This window comes from Larimichthys crocea, chromosome XII, assembly GCF_000972845.2.
Source record: "Larimichthys crocea isolate SSNF chromosome XII, L_crocea_2.0, whole genome shotgun sequence".
In the NCBI taxonomy this organism is placed as follows: Eukaryota; Metazoa; Chordata; class Actinopteri; family Sciaenidae; genus Larimichthys; species Larimichthys crocea.
The window spans coordinates 31,392,060-31,410,460 of NC_040022.1; the positions used below are offsets into that span (position 1 = coordinate 31,392,060).

The following is an 18,401-nucleotide window of genomic DNA, read 5'->3' on the forward strand; positions in this document are numbered from 1 at the left end:
TGAAAGAGGTGGTTACATTACGTTCATTTGAAATTAGACTGGACAATAAAATAAAATGTATTAAAGAAAACAACTCTGAGAACAAAAATAACATTTCAGTGTTTTTTAGTTCTGATAGTATTAAAATATTTTGTTAACCATTCTTTTTTTGCCAACATTCTTTTCATTGTTTCACAGTATAACAAAGAAATACAAAGAAATACAATCACGACTTGAACGAACATGTCAACGATTCTTTGTTGGGAATCAGGTTAGCGAGTTCCTCGTATATAAGAAAAAATGAATAATATTAAAACAAACATATTTCTGTGATAATAAGAACTGTAAAGCACTCTACTGTGTACATGTCCCCAGGCACTCCCATCACATGAAGCTAATAAAGGGTCCCAGATCTGCTGGAAACGATGCTGCTGGTGTTTTATTGTAAATGTAATTTTCTGTAAAGGGAGAGTTGAAGACATCCACCTTAAACACACAATCCACAAATATTCGTTGATGTTTTTTAAACTTCAAATTATCTGGATACAGAACAAATATAAACAAATGTGAATTTGTAAAATATTTTGAATACATTGTTTTATTTTGTATTTTTGTACATTGGCAGATACAGTGTGAACAAATATCAGCTGTTTGTTTGTTTGTTTGTTTGTTTGTTTGTTTGTTTGTTTTTCTGCAGTAATATGTGACGTAGCATCTTCAGGCGCGTGTTGGTAGTTGTTGATTGTGCTCGAGCGCGTGCAGTTACGTCATTCTCAAAACAAACCGACATGTTATTTATTTCTAATAAACCAGGCGGGTTATGAACAAACGTTTGAACGCTTCTGTTGGCGGGAGCCGCTTTTTTTCTGTCCGGTAAACCGACACGATTCCCGGTTCCGTGAACGCAGCTTGGTCGCCGCTTGTTGCCTAGCAACCGGCAACGCTGCGACCGGATTCCAACGTGGGACCCGAGATGACGTCAAGCTACAGCCAACCGGGGGATACTACATCCGGTCACCGGATTGAAACCGAACAACAACGTGAAGGTGTGACAGCACGCGGACACATGACGTCACAGTTATGTCGAGGAGCATTTTGTTTTATTTGTTTATTTGCTCTCGGTGCGACGACACTTCCGGTGTGTGTCCAGAATGTTTGATGAGAGCTTTATTTTGAAGGGCAGCTCGCCGTGCTTCCGGTGAACAGCTGTTGCTGTTTTGTCTTGAACGTTTCCACATTCTGGACCAGCCTCCGTGATTACGGTTACCGGTGAGATGCTGCACGCGCTCCCTGAGCTGCTTTGAAGTTTTACTTTTGAAACGTTTCGTTATTAGTCACGTTAGTCACGCGGGACTCTCTGAAATGTGACGTCAGCTCTGAAGTTTGATCAGCTGGACGTTAACCGAACTTTAACGGACGGACACCATGTCGGAGGACATCAGCCTGTACGAGCTGCTCAACCTGTCCATCGGGACCCCGCACCGGGGGGCCGTCAACTTCGGCGCCCTGCACGCGCTCCTCTACGCCGTGCTCAGACACCTGGACCTCCGGGACGTGAAGACCCGCTGGAGGGGGGACACTGCCGCCGGGTCCCCCGAGGCTCTGCTGGGAGACATCCAGCGAGACACCGCGGGGCAGGCAGGGCAACAACCGGGCGACGAGCCGCAGGAGCACGGAGCCTCCTCAGCGGACGGCCAGGCGAGGCTCCGGACCCGGATCCAGACCTGCGAGGACGACGTGTCCAAGGTGAGAGCACCTGTCCAACCTGTCACTGTTCATACTCTGTAATATACAGAACAAACAACTTTACTATGAGTCTGTAAACACTTTAACATTTAATCATCAGTTATACACAGTGAAGAAATGTAACTGAGTACATTTACTTAACTACTTTATACTTCACTACATTACCTGACAGCGTTAGTTCCTCTTTACTAATTATTAATAATATTTTACTGGCTTCTAAAATATGATGAAAATATGAGTTACTGTCATTTAAAGCAACAGTAAAGTCATAAAGACTGAGACAAATGTTTTGATACAAACTTTAAATTTAAACATTCAGACACTGATAGATAAATAGATAAATAAATTAATTAATTAATTAATAAATAAATAAATAAATAAATAAATAAATAGGTCACTTTGTCTCATTTTGTTGGACCAACAGTCCATAACACAGATATTCAATGATAAATATGATCATGTAATGAGACAGAAAAGCTCAAAGTGTTGGAGTTAAAGGACTTCTGAATCTTTTGGCTGCAGCTCTGACCGTCCTGAACACACACCTGTTCAGGTGTGTTGCTGTGATGTCACAGTGATGTCACAGATGATGCAAACACCCGCTGTGACGTCACGCCTTCATGTTTTTAACTCAGCAGCTTTTCTGTGTGTGTGTGTTGCTTTGTGACTGATCACATGGTCTCCGTCGGAGCAGCAGCCTCTCCTTCTTGTCTTCCGTCCTTGGCGGGCTGCGCTGAACATTTCAGCGTGGTATTAAGCCGTTGATGACAGAGCAGAGGACAATGGGAGATGGGCGCCACCCTGACATCTCAAATGACCTCTGCGTGCCCTGTTCAGGTTTCTGTCAGGCCACGTCCGAGCCTCGAGTGGAAGGAGGCGAGGCAGCGTTACACAAACTGTGAGCTTCATGTAGAAGAGACGAGGTGGGATGAAGAGCAGAAAGAACAGAATGAGATAAAGATGCAGATCATCCAGACTTTCCATCAGCTCTCCCTCCCCCCTCTGTGATAGGGGGTAATTAGTCCCCTGCAGAGATGACTCTGGTTGTCAGGGGATGAATAGCAGGACATCGGGCAGGTGCAGGTGATGCTGCGTCTTTCAGAAGCTCCTCTGAATCATTCATGTCCTCTGTGGGCACCATCCGGGTCAGCTGGCGTATCCGCTGACTTAACTACGCTGAGGTGACCCGGCGTGCCCCGTCCTCCACAGTCCTCCCTCTGATGCCCGTCTGAAACAGAACTACAGTACATGCCACATGTCCGGAGGCGTGCCACGGTCCATCTGTTCCCCTGACAGAGGAACAGTTCAGAAAACGTCTGTTTGTCTGTGGACCCCCGTCTCCTCGTGGTGCCTGATCTGAGAACAGCTCAGTGACGTTTGTTGCACAAAGTGCAGCAACAGTCAACTCCAGTTAATGAGCAACTGTCAGCAACGAGGCAGCAGCTTAAAGAGTAACCAAGGTTAAGCCTGCTTCTCTTCCTGTCACTGAGTCAGGACCAGCACAGGAGGTCGTTTTTATTTAAATGGCTGAAAGTCCTGGATCTGATCCTGGATCTGATCCTGGATCTGATCCTGGATCTGATCCTGGATCTGATCCTGGAGCTTTGTAAAGGATTCTGTAAGCAGACGCCATCGCTCAGCATGCTGTGTGACAGTAAACTGAGTAGTTGATAAATGTTGAATGAATTAAAAAAAATATTTTGGCCGTTGATTGTTTAAAATCATAATCCATTAACGGAGAATCATGAGTCGAGTTATTTAAAGTTCCTCCACATCTTTATAAGATATAAATAATAACAGCCTCACACAGCGAGTGTTATGGATTTTAATATATACATTCTGTTTATTTATGATGAGCTGGTGACCATGACGATGATGATGAAAGTTCATGACCTGACAGAGAAGCAGAGCCAATCACAGTGTGAGTCATTAAGAGGTCGTCAGTGGACGAGCATGGCTGCTCTCATTAACGAGCTGTTAGTCATTCAGCTCTGTGAGGGCGACATGCATCATTTCATGTCAGGACACATTCGACACTAGTTAAACACAACCTCACACACAGCTCAGGAATTTCCTTTGTTTCACACACACACACACACACACACACACACACACACACACACACACACACACACACACACACACACACACACACTCAGTGTTTGCTCTGTTAACAATCCTCTCAGTCTCTCTCAGGAAACAGATCTGCTGTTGAAGGAGGGTTGTCAGTGTAACAGCTGATTTGTTTCATCTCAAACCTCTGTGGCTTTCACTGGGGTCAGAGGTCAGAGGTCAGAGGTCAGATGGACATCAACGTTTCTCGAATCGCGTCCATCAGACAGATCGAAGAAAAGAAGTCCTTCAGACTTTATGTCACTGTTTCTGTTTCTGTTTGTCTTAGGCCATGAAGCTCATTGAGGAGCTGCAGCACCAAAAAGACTCCCTGAAGGAGGAGGTGGAGGAGCTCCGCCACCAGCAGCGGGAGGTGCAGGAGCTCCGCCACCAGCAGCGGGAGGTGGAGACACTCCGCCACCAGCAGCGGGAGGTGGAGATGCTCCGCCACCAGCAGCGGGAGGTGGAGGAGCTCCGCCACCAGCAGCAGGAGGTGGAGGAGCTCCGCCACCAGCAGCAGGAGGTGCAGGAGCTCCGCCACCAGCAGCAGGTGAGACGACAGAAAAGAAATGAATGAGCGGCCTCATGACAGAACTGCCTTAGTTCATGTGTTTGTAATTCAAACCTCCGCCCATCAGAGGGGTCTGCAGGACTTCATGATCAGCTGGTCTCTGCTGGTTTGGGGTCAGAGGTCAGTGACTGAGGAGTCTGTGTTTCTTCTTCTGTGTTCAGGTGTTTGACGCTCATGCAGAGACCGTCACTGCTGTGGAGAAGTGCTGCCACCGTGTGGACGCCGTGGAGGAAGCTGTGGTGAGTGTGGACTTAATGTATCAGCCCCGTCCTCCGTCTCTTCTACAGACTCTGATGACAGTTTGGTCTCCTCTGTGTCTCTGTGTCTCGTCGTGACAGAGGTCTCTGAAGGACTCGTTTCAGAAGTATCCCCGTCCCGAGGTGCTGAGTCATTACGTGACCCGGGACGCTGTGCAGTCAGCTCAGCTCAGTGAGGACGAAAACCTTCACAAGGTGAGATCCAAACAGAACAGACACGTGGTGGTCCAGCTCCTCCTGCAGGACTGTTGGCTCTGCTGGAGGTCTAGACCTCAGCCCTGGTGTAGGTGTGATACCCCTCCTGTGTTTGCTCAGACAAAGAGTCCAAACACATGCAGGTCAGGTGACCTTGTGACCTTGAAGCTGATTTACACAGAACCCTAAAATAACTCTGTGGATGGTCTCAGTGTCTTTGAACGTGTCTCACTCTGTTATAGGATCTTGTAAACTCAGCAGGCACGCTCTCCTCCCCACAGCCTCTCAAGGACAGCAGCAGGCCGGCTGCTCCGAGTTCTGCATCGATTTCTGGGCAGATTTCGAGTCTGCAGGAAGTGACGGACACCGAGCCCGCCACAGAGGCTCCTCCAGCCCCGTCAGGGTCACTGCAGCAGATCAGAGGCCACCCGGAGACGACGGAGGCCCTGAGGAACATCGACACGCTGAAGGAAAGGTTCAACGAGCTGGAAGGTCGTGTGGCGGCGCTGGAGGAAGAGCTCGTCACTAACAAGGGTAACTTTAAATCTTCTGATTGTGCTTTAATATGATGAATATGATTCATTGTTTTTCTCTGTGACAGTAAACTCAATATGTTCGAGTCATCGTGACTTTATCAACATTTTACGTCAAATGTCAAAATGTATCATCAAGAAAATGATCAGCAGAATAATCAGTTATGAAAAGAATCTTGAACATTTTCTACATTACATAATAATCAGTCTCCTCTGATGGTTCAGGTTCACAGGACGTGCTGGACCACCTGGATGAACTGAGCCAGCAGAGAGATTTAATGGACGGCCTGATGAGTGACCAGGAAAAGGTTGGTGAGAGCAGAAACATGATGCAGAGGTTATTACATGAACATCAGCATAGAGACAAAGTCCTCAGAGCGTCACGCTGTCTCTGCTTCTGATGATACGATGTGTGTCTGTCCAAAGATGTTTCTGAGTCAGGACACAGAGAGCAGCTCAGAGGCCGAGGCTGCAGACACAGACAGCAAAGCCTTTCATGAGCTCAGGCAGCAAATGTCCAGCGTCAGGTAAAGAGACGCAGGGAGAGGTCACATGATGTCTCAGTTCAGATACAGGCTTTCTCTCCACACTTGTTTCCTGTATGTCGGTGTTACATTCAGCTTAGATCAGTTGGTTTCATGTTCGTCGTGTCCAGGAAATCTGTGCAGAAGCTGGACGAGGACGTGAAGAAGCTGAAGGTTAAACAGGCTTTAACAGACGCGAGGATGAGAGACCGACACCTTCAAGATCAGGTCAGACAGGTGGACGGTGTCAGGTCATTCATGTGAAGGCCGACTATTCTTATCTGAAGGAACAGCAGTGTGTGTGTGTGTGTTTATACACTGTGTGTATATGTGATACATTAAAGCATCTCAGTATAGTTTTACAGACACAGTTAGAGAGCAGCTGGTGAACGCAGACGATGAAGCAGCTACAGAGTCTGCTCATGATGTTTAAATATTAGTTTGAGTAGGAACGCAGCTCAGCCTCACAGAGCTCTGCAATAATCTCTGTTCTTTGCCCTCTGACCTCAGCTGGACGAGCTGCAGGGCATGCTGGAGGAGATGATGCTGTCTTTGACCTCTCAGCTGTTCGGCTGCCTCCAGGACGAGGCCGGACAGGATGAGAGCGGCAGCCAGGGCGTGAGCGGTCAGAGTAAGGCGCGGTCGGCTTTCACCACCTGCACGGCGAACATTGGCCGGAAGCTGAACCGAGTGTTCAAACACTACGAGCAGCTGCAGGACACGGTGAACAGCCTCCTCCAACAGCAGGCCAGAGGCAGAGCAGGAGAGCTGAAGGACGCAGAGGCAAGCTGACGCAGAGCAGGGACACTGTTAGTTAACGAGAGGCACGAGAACTTTAATTAGGGTCACATGGTTTAGGACAGGTGTGAAGTGAGGAGTTCAGGAGGACGCCAAAATCCTCTTTAGAGTTTAACTGGTGACAACAACGCGTGATACTGCTGATAAGGCCGAGCGGTGATCACACCTGTAACCTGAGAAGGTCACAGGATGAGTCACACCTCGACAGGTGTGGGTCAAAATCACACGTTAGATTTGGACATGTTTTTATTTATGGATGCTTTGGTGTGTGTGTGTGTGTGTGTGTGTGTGTGTGTGTGTGCACGCCTCAGAACGTGGAGCTGGTGAACGACGTGCAGAAGGCGATCCTGCAGCTCCAAGCCGAGTGTGAAAAGCTGAATGAAAACACAAAGTGTCTGCACGAGGACAACAGACGGAAACAGACACACATCGAGGTGAAAACACACACACACACACACACACACACACACACACACACACACACACTCGGTGTGTTTTCATGTTTTAGACATCGATCCTTGTTAGTACTGACACAGATAAAGTTCACTCTGAATATCAATGCTGGACTTCAGGAGCTGTACAAGACGACGGAGGAGCTGGAGGAGAAGAAGGCCGACAAGCAGATGGTTGAGAGTGAAATCGTGAGTGTCAGGCAGCTCTGTGCCAGATGCACATCGTCTTCCTGGTTACTGGCTGCGTCATGATGTTTGGATTTGCTCTCTCTGTTTTCTCTGCACGCTGTAGAAAGCAGATAAATCTGCTCTGGACAGCAAAGTGAGCCGTTTGCAGTTCGACTCGGTGACCGAGCAGCTCAACGCCATGTTCCACGAGCTGCTGAGCAAGGTGACGGGCCAGGAGCAGGACTGGCACAAAGTCATCGACAAGCTCTCCACAGAGATGGAGTGTAAGGTGAGTGTGTTCAAACAGAGGTGACATCCCTGTGACCCTCTGACCTGTGACGTCACATTTGACCTCTGACCTCGCTGCAGCTGAACAGGATGGAGTTAGACTCCGTGAAGAAGCAGCTGGAAGGTCGCTGGAAGAATATCCACGAGAAGCTGCAGGCTCAGGGAGCGCCGGAGCACGACGACGCTGCTGGTTTGAGAAAGTACGCGCTGACATCACGCTCACTAACCATCACATGAGCACAGTCATACACAGGGAATCCAAGCAGCTGGTTTTGAAGTCATTAATAATAAAACAAACAGCACAAAGACAAAAACAAACTTTAGACGAAGTGATGTGACTGACGTGTAAACCTGTTGCACACACTAATATTATTGAAGTCATCAGTCACACGTCCGGCTCTGTGACATCATCTGTGACATCATCTGTGACATCATCTGTGACATCATCTGTGACGTTTCTTTGTCTCTTCAGACAGCTGGTGGACAGATTTCACTGCCTCTCCTGTGACCGACCTGTCGTCAAGTACACACCTGGACCGTGAGTTTCCTGACAGATTATGACATTCACACACTGAGTGTCCAGAGTTAAAGAGTCTGCTGTCTGTCTCTTTGATGAAGGCATCTGGTGAAGCTGCCTTCCTCTCCTGCGTTCCCCGCACACAAGTCCATCAGGCCGTTCACAGTTTACGCTCTGGAGCAGTTTCGACAGCACTGCAGGAGGTGAGCCCACTTACCTGCAGTCCACCTGCTGCGACCTCTGTCCACCAGCAGGGGGCGCAGGAGTCTTTAAGTCATTGACTCAGTGCAGACAGACAGGAGTGTGACGTCATACAGGTGCACACACTCACCTGTTAGCTTCTCAGTGTCTGACCGGTCTTGTCGTCCCAGCTGGAAACCAGGAACCAACCGCTCCAACTTTGAGGTAGCTCACTGTGGCAGGAGAGGGGAGCAGCTCCAGGAGAGCCACAATGTGACCTGCAAGCAGATAGAGTGTGTGCAGAGGCGATACTATGACAGGGCCCGGGACAACACCAGCAACAGAACCGAAGTGATCCAGAACCAGCCAGGAATCCTGCAGTGAGTCAGGGCCAGGTCTCTGTTAGAGGGTCAGGCAGGACAGTTTAAGATCAGCTGATCAGTCTGAACCAGCTGCAGTCAAGATCACACTTTGAATCATGAGTTGAAGCAAATAAGGAAAATGAATGAGAGGTTAATTATGAGTCCACAGTGATCCTCCTCCTGTCATAGCTGTCCTCCTGTCTCATGTCTCTGTCTCACGAGCAGCGAGCGAGTCTCCGAGCTGACGGACTACAGTCACCTGTCCGTGTCGCGGAGCTGCGGGGGGAGTCACACGGTCACCTCCGTCAGCCAGAGACGCAGCGGTCTGCAGTCAGGGAAGCACCACGCCCAGACGGAGGCGGACAGTCTGACTCAGGTACTCCACCCCTCAGCATATTAATGTAAAGATCTGATCATCAGAGGCAGAAATAAAATAATGCCTGACCTCTGTCATGACCTACACCTCTGCCTGCAGCTGTAATCCATTACAAACACTGACAGGAGCTTTAAGTTACTTAAGTAACTACATGAAAATACTTTAAATAAGATGATGAATGCAGTACTGCTGCTCTGTTCACTGAAGTTAATGATCTGAGGGTTTTCAGTGAACAGACTGTCAGATGTTACTGACCAACTCTCCCTCTGTGTGTGTGTGTGTGTGTGTGTGTTAGTCGGAGGAGGTCGATATCGTGGGACTGGATGGTCATATTTACAAAGGTCGCCTGAACGCCTCTGCTACAAGAAGCACAGAAACTAAACTTCCTACCATCTCCACCAAAGACGGTAACTTCTGTGTGTGTGTGTGTGTGTGTGTGTGTGTGTGTGTGTGTCCAACCTGCAGCTGCTGTCCAGCATCATTTATGTCTTCAGTGTCTTTAATGTGTCTGACATGTTCTGAGGTGACGGTGCTCGTGGTTAACCCCGTCACTCCTCCTGTGCTCTGATGGATGCAGGTATGTGCAAACCCAAAGACAAAGCCAAGAACTCCATGTCCCACAAACCCTCTGTGTCTCCAGAGGCTCCGCTACATCACGCCCACAGTGCCAAGAGCAGCCGCTCAGGTGAGTCGCAGGTGAAGCTGTTCAAAGATAAGATGATTTCTATCGTTGAAATATGAGATGTATGAAAGGTTCCTCCATCATGCTTCACCTGTACATCTCACCTGTACATCTCACCTGTACATCTCACCTCTTCCTCCTCCTCCTCCTCCTCAGCCTCCAGCCTCTCGGGTCGGGACTGGCCCGTGTCCACTCTGGGCTGCACGTCTCACAGCTCCTTCACTCAGGCGTCAGCCGCAGCAGAGAGCAACATGGAGGCTCTGCCCAGCGAGCCGGTCCACCTGTAGGGGGCGACACACAGGCCGGCTCTGTGATCCGACACTTTTTAGTTTTATTGTTGTTTTATTATCAGAATGAATAAAGCTGAGTGTATTTCATCACTTCCTGTCTACAGAGACGTTTTTTAATATGCAATGAACATCTTAAAGACACTTCAGCACCTTTGTTGGGAACTATTTTCAGCGGTGGATGAATCCACATGTGCTGCTCCTGTTTTTGAGTAATCAAACTACACAGTGATGCATCATGTCATCTACACACAGGGTCAGTCACTGAACAGGTGAACTAATAAAGTCATCTCATTGTAAAGTTGACTTCAAAATCAATGACAATGAAATTCACAGACATCATGAAAATAAGTTATTATTCCAGATTTTAAAGACAAAGTCAAACTAAAAATGTAATCAAGTAATCTTTGACAATGTAACTATAATCTAGTTACACATTCTTCAACTGTAATCTGATGATAGTTTGTTTTCTCATTAAGTAAATCCAAATCACATGTAATCCATTACTATCCAACCCTGCTCCTGTCAGTCAAATCAAACACGTGTATAATATTTTGTGATGACATGATGTATACGCATCCTGTTTCATCAGAAGTTACACCCTGTTCACAGAAACCTGAGGCTGAGCAGGAAGGACTCCACGCTGAGTAAAGATGAAATCTGAGGGAGGAAGCTGAACTCGCCCTGAACTGAGTCACTTCCTGGGCTTTTCTCTCATACTCAGTGTTTTGGTGAAATAAAGCACACGAGGAGTTTGATGCTGACGAACAGATCAAAACCTCCAGGGCAGAAATGTTAAAAAAAAAGTTCAAGCTTGTCATTAAACACCTGTTGACCCACTCTGACCTGTGATCAGGTGAACGGTGTCTCTGTCATTCGTACGTCTGTGATTTACAGAGTTTATGATGGACAGTGAAGTAAACTGCTGACAGCTGTAGCTGCTGTTAGCTCAGTTCGTCAGCTTGGCGGTGAGCTCAGAGCGACGGGTACCCGTCGCTCTGAGCTCACCGCCAAGCTGACGAACTGAGTGTTTGTACCAACAGGCGTTATGGACGACCAGGAAGAAGAAGAGGAGGTAACCAGGCTCAGCAGCTTCTATGGACATGATGGCAGAGGAGAAGAGAGCGAAGAGGACGCTGACGGAGGAAGCTAAGAAGAGAAAAGGAGAGAGTGAGCGAGCAAGAAGCCGCCGGACAAGAGTAAATGTGGGACTGACTTTTAGTGGTTGGTGAGAGCTTGGTGAAATAAAAGGCTGAAAGACAGACGCCGAGCTGGGCTGACTGCTGCTGGACTAGGCAGTATTCAGAACAAATACTCGAGTACAGCTGGACATAGTTACCACGGTGGGATTACACTGATTTCTACATGACGTTGCTGTGAAGCTCAATGATTCATAGTTGGTCTTTGAAACCGTTTTAACGGCAGCTCATGTCGACTTTCTCCTCGTGTTGTTAGACAGAGCGTACTCGAACATTTATCAGAAACTGTTTGACACTCCGACCACATCCTTCCTCAAACTTCAGTCTCACAGAAGAGAAGTCAAAGTCTGGGAACCACAGCGGCGTCGGGCTTTCTCGACACGCCTTCAGCTTTTTGTAAAACCAAAACAAAAGTGATGAAACGGCGTCAGCAGACAGATGAACGGGCACCAAGCAGCAGATCATACCTTGTTTTATTAAACATATAAATACAAATTTCAACAGAGGAAATGAACACAAAAGTACTTGAGAGAAATCTCTATAAAAAGAGCCATGGATTAGAACAGAGTGAGTCTGAGAAACAAAAGACCGTCATCCACTTGGTAAGAGCAAAAGAAATGTTGAATGGGAGGTAAGCCCCAGCCTGTAAATCATGTGACTGCCTACATTAAGGACACGGGTCAGAACCCCATGATCACTGCCCACCGCGGCGTGGAGAGCCACTCCGAAGGAAGCTCGTACAAAGACCCCGAAAACCTCCCGAACCTGCAGCTCGTTCAGCGACCACACAGCCCGTCACCGAGGTCAGCACGTTTCACACATTCAACATGCTTCACCTCGACTCGTCCACCCGCCTGATTAAAAAGGACCTCGCTGTGTTTGAGAAGTCTGCAGACGGTGAACAGGTGAACAGCTCGAGAACACGAGAAACTAAACGTCAAACACGTCTGCAGACAGCACAAACATCGTCCACTCAGTTTCATTCTTAAAATAAGAGTTTGTATTTTATTCACTGAGCCGACCTCCCCGAAACTGAACAAACAAACAGGAAACAGCTGATTGTCTCTCTTTCACAAACACGTGAACGTGACTCTGATTTCTACCTGCAGGTGATTTCTGTGCGACGGACGTGAGACGAGGACAGCTGATAGAAAAAAAAAAAAAAAAGTCTCATCGAGGTTTTTGTGGATCTGAACAATCATTCAGGACTCTGGACTGAGCTCAGATCTGCTGAGGCGTCCGTCCGTCCTCGAGCTGCTGCTGTTTGGACTTGTTTGATCCTGTCTGATACATTCAGAGCACGAGCGGCCTCTCCCATTCAGACAGACAGAGGTAGGAGTGGTTGAGCGTCTGAAAGGTTGTGTGGAAAATCACTGAGTTGGCCTCTAACCCCCCCGCAGACAGACAGACAGACAGACAGACAGACAGACAGACATGGCGGAGGTAGACGCCATCCGCGTCCAAAATATTCTTAAAATCAGAATTATGTGCGTCTTTTGTGTCATCGGAGGAGGAAGTGGAAACTTTTGGCTGAGGTTTTATTTACAAACTGCCTCATAGTCATGCAGGAAACCCACGCCACAACGCGGCGCCACTAAACTCAAAACAAGACGGCGTGATCGACGCGGCCGCTCGTCCTCAAATCATCTGATTATTGCAAACTTTACCAACATTTTCTTTACAGTTCATCAGCCGATTACTCGATCAGCTGTCCAATATTTTGATCATCGATGAATCGATCGGTCGTCGCCTCTGATCGACAGATTCTGTTCAACACTTCCTGCCGCTCTGAAGCTTTTTCTGGATAAATGAAATATTCTGTCTGCTGCGGCGCGAAGATGCTGAACCCGTTTCCTGAGTGACGGCGGTCGTTTTATCTGCAGGAAGCCAGAAAGTGTCGTGAACACAAGGTTTGTATAAAAATATAAAATAATGTTGATTTATTCAAACTGAGCCGACGGAGCGACGTGATGACGTCAGCGAGCAGCGGGCAGAATATTTCAGTTTCAGCGCGGCAGGAAGTGACATCATCAGGATGTGAGTTCAGTGTCGGCACTTCGCCGAGTTTATGGCTGTAAATTAAAAACGCCACTTTATGGTTACGTCGCTCAGACGTGATCCTCTCTGCTCTGTACACGTTCTCCATCCACGACCTTCTCCACCCTTGTGTTTATCTGCTGGTTATTGCGACGACTTCCAGTCACGTTATCTCTAAAAAACAAACAAAGCACTCGGACAGGTCACATGACTCGGCTCCTCGGCGAGCGTCTGTCGGGTTTCTTTGCATTGATGATGAAAAACAAAAAAACAAAAAAAGAGTTTCTGCATTTTCCCGCCAAACGTCTGATGATGTCGTTGGCGACCTGCAGGTTCTTCCTCGGCTTGATGACTCGTGATGAAGACGACGTGCTCGTCTTCAGTTTAGAAAGTCAAAGAGAGGAAACAGCAGTGTCTTTGTCTTTGTCCACGTCCTCTCGTCCCACACATCCACCCCCCTCCCTCAGACACCCCCACCCTCCCCCTCCCAGATCAGATTCATTTGGCCGCCAAGCCCCCCGCCCCGCCCCCCACAGCCCGCCGCTCAGCCTCATCTCTGGCCATGGAGCGCCGTTACGACGGGCGTCTGCTGGGAGCCGCTGGGCTGAGACACGGGGGGCCACATGGGAGTCTGTTGCATGTGGTGGTGGTAGTGGTGGTGGTGCATGTGGTGGCCGGTGGGCGATGACGGTGGCAGCCAGGCGGGCTGGTGACTCGGCGGAGAGGAGGCCCAGAAGGAGCTGAAGCCTGAGGAGGGGGCCGGCGGGGAGCACGCCATGGACACCTGGGAGGCGTTGCCGCCGGCACTGGAGCTGCAATCTGACGCCCGAAGTTTGGAGAACATGGTGATGGCGTCCGGGAAGTTGGGCGGCGTGGCAGGAGTGTTTCTGGGAGTACACATCTGTGGAGCACAAGAGGAGGAGCGTTAACACGAGGTGACAGAGCAGCAAAGAAACCAAAAATACTGAGATATGACAGCTGACGGATTCATGCTTCAGTAAAGCCGCCGTGTTGAAGCTGATGATTTAAAACATGTGAGGCAGAAGCTTCACGTCTGGACCAGAACTCCACATCCATCAACTGTTTGTAAAGACAGAACAATCCTTCAGTCTGCAGGACGGAGGTCACGAGTTCAAGTCTGCCCAAACACTCTGACAGGATGAACGTCGTCTCTCGTCCACATGCTGAGAAACTCTGCAAAGGACCGGATCACGTTCCAGGACACGCCGAGTCCAAACACGTCTGCTGGGTCGAGTACTAAACGTCACACGTCAACACTTGGTGTGAAATATTTGTCCAATCAGTCGCTGATGATCTGATCAGATGTTTCAAACTGTTCCACGACATTTTACTTAATTACACCGATGAACTGTCACAAAAATCAAGTTTAAAGTCTCATTAATATTATTATTACTAAATATTACAATAACTATCACATGTTAAACACCATGTGGACGTTTGATTCGCGAACTCACAGAGCTGATCTGAGCGCAGACATGTGAGCCGAGTGACACACACACACACACACACACACACACACACACACACACACACACACACACACACACACACACACACACACACACAGATCAGGTAGCAGCCACAAATAGAGGAGGGTGTCTCAGCTGTGCAGCAGAGGGCCGATATATATTTAGAAAAAAAACACACTCAGGCATGTGCGCACACACAAACACACGAGTGTGTGTGTGTGTGTGTGTGTGGGATGTGTCTGTTCAGAACAAAACAACTATAATTCAGTCACACACACACACACACACACACACACACACACACACACACACGCACACACACACACACACACACACACACACACACACACAGCTGTTTCCTTCTTCTTGTCTCAGTGTTTTCAGAGTGTGTGTCGGTCACATTTCATTTTGCTTCTTCAGGTTTAGTTTAAAGTGACTTCACTTCTCAAACTGCTCAGAGTCACGCTGTGCAGTCAGACGTGGAGGGCTGCATTCAGTTCAGCTCGCTGTGCCTAATAAACTGGACACAGTGTGAATCTGAACTGTCTCCTGAAACTTTCGTGTCGATAAAGTTTATTTGGATGAATTATTCGTCAGCTTCATAAAAACAAACATAGATGTTGTTTCTGCTGCTCGGCTCCTCGGGGAGCGCCGGTGTTCAGGCTGGATCTCTGAGTGTTACAAACAATAACACACACACACACACACACACACACACACAGTAGTCTTCCTGCTCGTGACCCTCATGCATCACCTCCCAGCAGGTGACGCGCCCTGAACTGGTTTTGAACAAACTCTTCCACACAGCTCGGCCTCGGGTGGGATGATGATGTCAGCGCACTGCACCCAAAATAATAACAAACCCGGACCGACGCCGACTTCCTCACTCTGTCGAGCTCCAGCACGCTCCTCCCCGAGCCAGAGGAGGCACGTACACCGACAGGAGGAGGAGGAGGAGGAGGAGGAGGAAAAATGAAAACAAAACTCGGCTGCAGATGTTGGCACGCCGCTCATGCATGATCAGGACCAAAAATCCATCCCAGAATGCAGCGGGGCTGGACTGTTGAGATGCAGGATTGCGTGAGCCGAGGGTGCGACACACGATGAACAGCCAGTCATCAGTGTGTGAGGTGAACACGCTCATCATCGTTACAGAGCTGCAATTAAAGATTGAACACGCCGACCAGAGAGACTGTGACTGTGACCGCGATCGGAGGCCGAGCAGCCCGCTCCCACCGGGTCGGTCCAAGTGAAACGTGAAGACGACAGCTTCCTCCACAGAGGAGCAACATTAAAGGTTCTCACTTAACACTGAGGAAACCTTTAACAAACACAGCTCACAGACTCTTCTGTGTTCTCGTCCACAGCTGGCAGACTTTACTCCAAACTGTGATTCAAACCTGAACGGCTCCACACTCTGTACGAACTCTGACTGCATCAGTCTCACTTGTTGAGTTCAAATGAAACCACGTGCACTGTGGGTAGTTCAGAGGCCGTGGGAATTCAGGACATTCAACAAAAACAGTGTTTAGAAGCTCGACACGTCTGCAGCTGGTAGCACTTTAAAGTGACATTTAGTCTGTCCGTGTTCTGATCCCTGTTCTGTCCTCAGTCACACTGCTGTGTGTCTGAAACTTAGTCCAGCAGGTCAGCGGGTCCATCCCACGTCCAGTACGACGCTCAGCCTCACATGCCCTGAAGCCTAGAGTGTGTTTTTGTTGTGAATGGACTTACCATCTGGTGGTGGTGGCTGGGGATGTTGGCCTCCTGGAAGAAGGAGCTTAAGGCCGTCTGCAGAGACAGAGAGGACATTGTGTTATGATTTATTTTGATTGGAACCAAAAAAAAAAACTTGAAGTCAGACGTTTGTCTTCTTCTCCTCCCCCCGACCACAGAAGAAGAACAGACCCATCCCCCCGTCACCATCAGCCCGCGGGTCAGTTAACACAAGCGGTCACATGAGCTCAGGGCTAAAAGCATTATCTCCACCCTGAGATCTGAAACAGTTTGTAGACCGCAGAGACCGACACGCTGAACACAGCTGACTCCACAGGTTTGACTGTCATCATCGACTCCAGTTTATTATCATCTCACTGAAACTTCAAACCAAAGTTTAACTCAAGATTTTTCAAAGATTCAAACTATTTCCTAACATTTGACAAACGATGAATAAATGACCTGAAGTCATTAATAAAGCCAACGATCATGGCAGCTCTCTTTGTCTCCTGCTGGAGGTGGAGAAGCCGGCTGGGTGGAGCAAACAGACGCTGTAAAAATGTAAACAGCAGCTCAGTGGCTGCTCCCTGCACAAACAAGGAAATGAGTTGGCTTCTTGTAACGCTCGCAGCCAAGGCCGCCGCGAACACAAACACACTTCATGAGCTCTGAGGCAGAAACAACAGGCTGATAACGGAGCCAGCCCCAACACGTCGGGGGAGGAGGAAACATTCCTCTGATTCACGGGGATGATGGGAAACGCTCAGGGTGATGTCATCGTTCAGGCACAAAGCAGCTCGTGTGGATTCAACATGAGAGTCCTGTTTGTCCACAGGAAGTCTCAGCCGTCCCCTCAGGCACCGCTTCACTTCTTTAAGGACAATCAGCCTCTGACGGCCACGTCCCGAGAACAACAAGACAAAGCTCCAGACAGAAGGAAGCTGGAGCTGGAGCTCCACGTCTGTTTCCTCCTAACCAACAATAAAATGCTGCTAACGTGTTCGTGACATCAGCACAGGTGAACACAGTGTGAAGCAGTCTGCATGCCGACATGCTGCAGAGAGCTGCAGGAAACATGGACAGGAAAGGTCCGTTCATCCTCTGGGCACCATGAATGTTATGATCTCTATGTCACAACACTTCCTGTTGTTGAGACTCCTCTAACCAGCTGATAACATTAACGTACATGAAAACATTTCACGTCTTTAAAATAAACTTCCTGTCCTGATCCAATGAGAGGAACATTCCTAACAAACAAAGTGTGAGCCGGAGTGTGAGCCTCCATTTCACTCGAGGCCTCCTTCTTGCCAACACTTCAATGAATGCAGTGGTTTCCACCCCCTCCTCACCCCTGCTCCACCCCCTCCTCCCCCCTGCTCCACCCCCTCCTCACCCCTGCTCCACCCCCTCCTCCCCCCTGCTCCACCCCCATCCCATCCCCACCCCCGCAGCCTGGTTGTTTGACAACAGCAGCGGCGGTGCAGGAATGTCTGCGTACAACGTGACACACATCTCAAAGCGTCACAGTGTTCTGCTGCTTTTGTGTGCAGAGCCAGCGAGTCTTTGTGTGCAGGACCGGCTTCACTGAGCCAGTCAGTACACACTTCCTGTTCAGCAGAGCTTCCTTTACTGGAGAGCGCCGTTTCATTTCCTCAGAGTTTCGTTAACGTGACCTGCAGCTGCTACGTTAGCTTCAGATCAGCAGCACGGAGAACAAAGAGTGAACTGTGTTTGTGTCTGTCACCTTCAGATAAACAGACGTCACCTGACGAGCTTCAGACCACATGAACACATTTAAAAACATGTGACTTTAACTCTGTGTGTGTGTGTGTGTGTGTGTGTGTGTGTGTGTGTGTGTGTGCAGGCTCTGCTGTCATCTTCAAACGCCGACACAAACAGGAAGACGTCACATGAATCAAATCAACACGTCGT

The 18,401-nt window shown here is 48.6% G+C and overlaps 2 protein-coding genes across 12 annotated transcripts in view; one reads left to right on the forward strand and one right to left on the reverse strand.

Annotated features, from left to right (window-relative positions):
* Positions 1-748: 748 nt before the first annotated feature.
* On the forward strand, positions 749-10,120 carry LOC104923356 (glutamine-rich protein 2). 11 transcript variants are annotated; one of them, XM_027285324.1, is made up of 21 exons: positions 775-1,725; positions 4,127-4,240; positions 4,301-4,387; positions 4,570-4,647; positions 4,747-4,860; positions 5,142-5,394; positions 5,619-5,701; positions 5,820-5,920; positions 6,049-6,145; positions 6,428-6,700; positions 7,027-7,149; positions 7,288-7,356; positions 7,460-7,624; positions 7,705-7,823; positions 8,096-8,161; positions 8,242-8,343; positions 8,512-8,700; positions 8,908-9,058; positions 9,354-9,465; positions 9,636-9,743; positions 9,897-10,120. In XM_027285324.1, the coding sequence occupies exons 1-21, from the start codon at positions 1,405-1,407 to the stop codon at positions 10,025-10,027; spliced, it is 2,856 nt and encodes a 951-aa protein (XP_027141125.1). In that variant the 5' UTR covers positions 775-1,404; the 3' UTR covers positions 10,028-10,120. The 11 variants fall into 11 exon arrangements, with proteins under 11 accessions (XP_027141135.1, XP_027141134.1, XP_027141125.1 ...); XM_027285325.1 differs by having other exon boundaries at positions 4,127-4,210; XM_027285329.1 differs by having other exon boundaries at positions 776-1,725; positions 4,361-4,387.
* A 1,560-nt stretch (positions 10,121-11,680) lies between these two features.
* ubald2 (UBA-like domain containing 2) overlaps positions 11,681-18,401 on the reverse strand; it is a 9,619-nt gene continuing 2,898 nt past the window's right edge. The window contains exons 2-3 of the mRNA XM_010736421.3: positions 16,488-16,544; positions 11,681-14,164 (exon numbers count right to left, since the gene is read on the reverse strand). Coding sequence (XP_010734723.3) covers positions 13,814-14,164; positions 16,488-16,544 — 408 coding nt within the window. The 3' untranslated portion in view covers positions 11,681-13,813. The remainder of the gene's footprint in view (positions 14,165-16,487; positions 16,545-18,401) is intronic.

Coding starts and splice junctions, on each gene's coding strand:
- LOC104923356 (XM_027285324.1), top strand. CDS start 1,405: ATGTCGGAGGACATCAGCCTGTACGAGCTGCTCAACCTGTCCATCGGG. Junction 4,388..4,569: donor AGCTCCGCCACCAGCAGCAG/GTGAGACGACAG, acceptor TTCTGTGTTCAG/GTGTTTGACGCTCATGCAGA. Junction 7,625..7,704: donor CCACAGAGATGGAGTGTAAG/GTGAGTGTGTTC, acceptor ACCTCGCTGCAG/CTGAACAGGATGGAGTTAGA.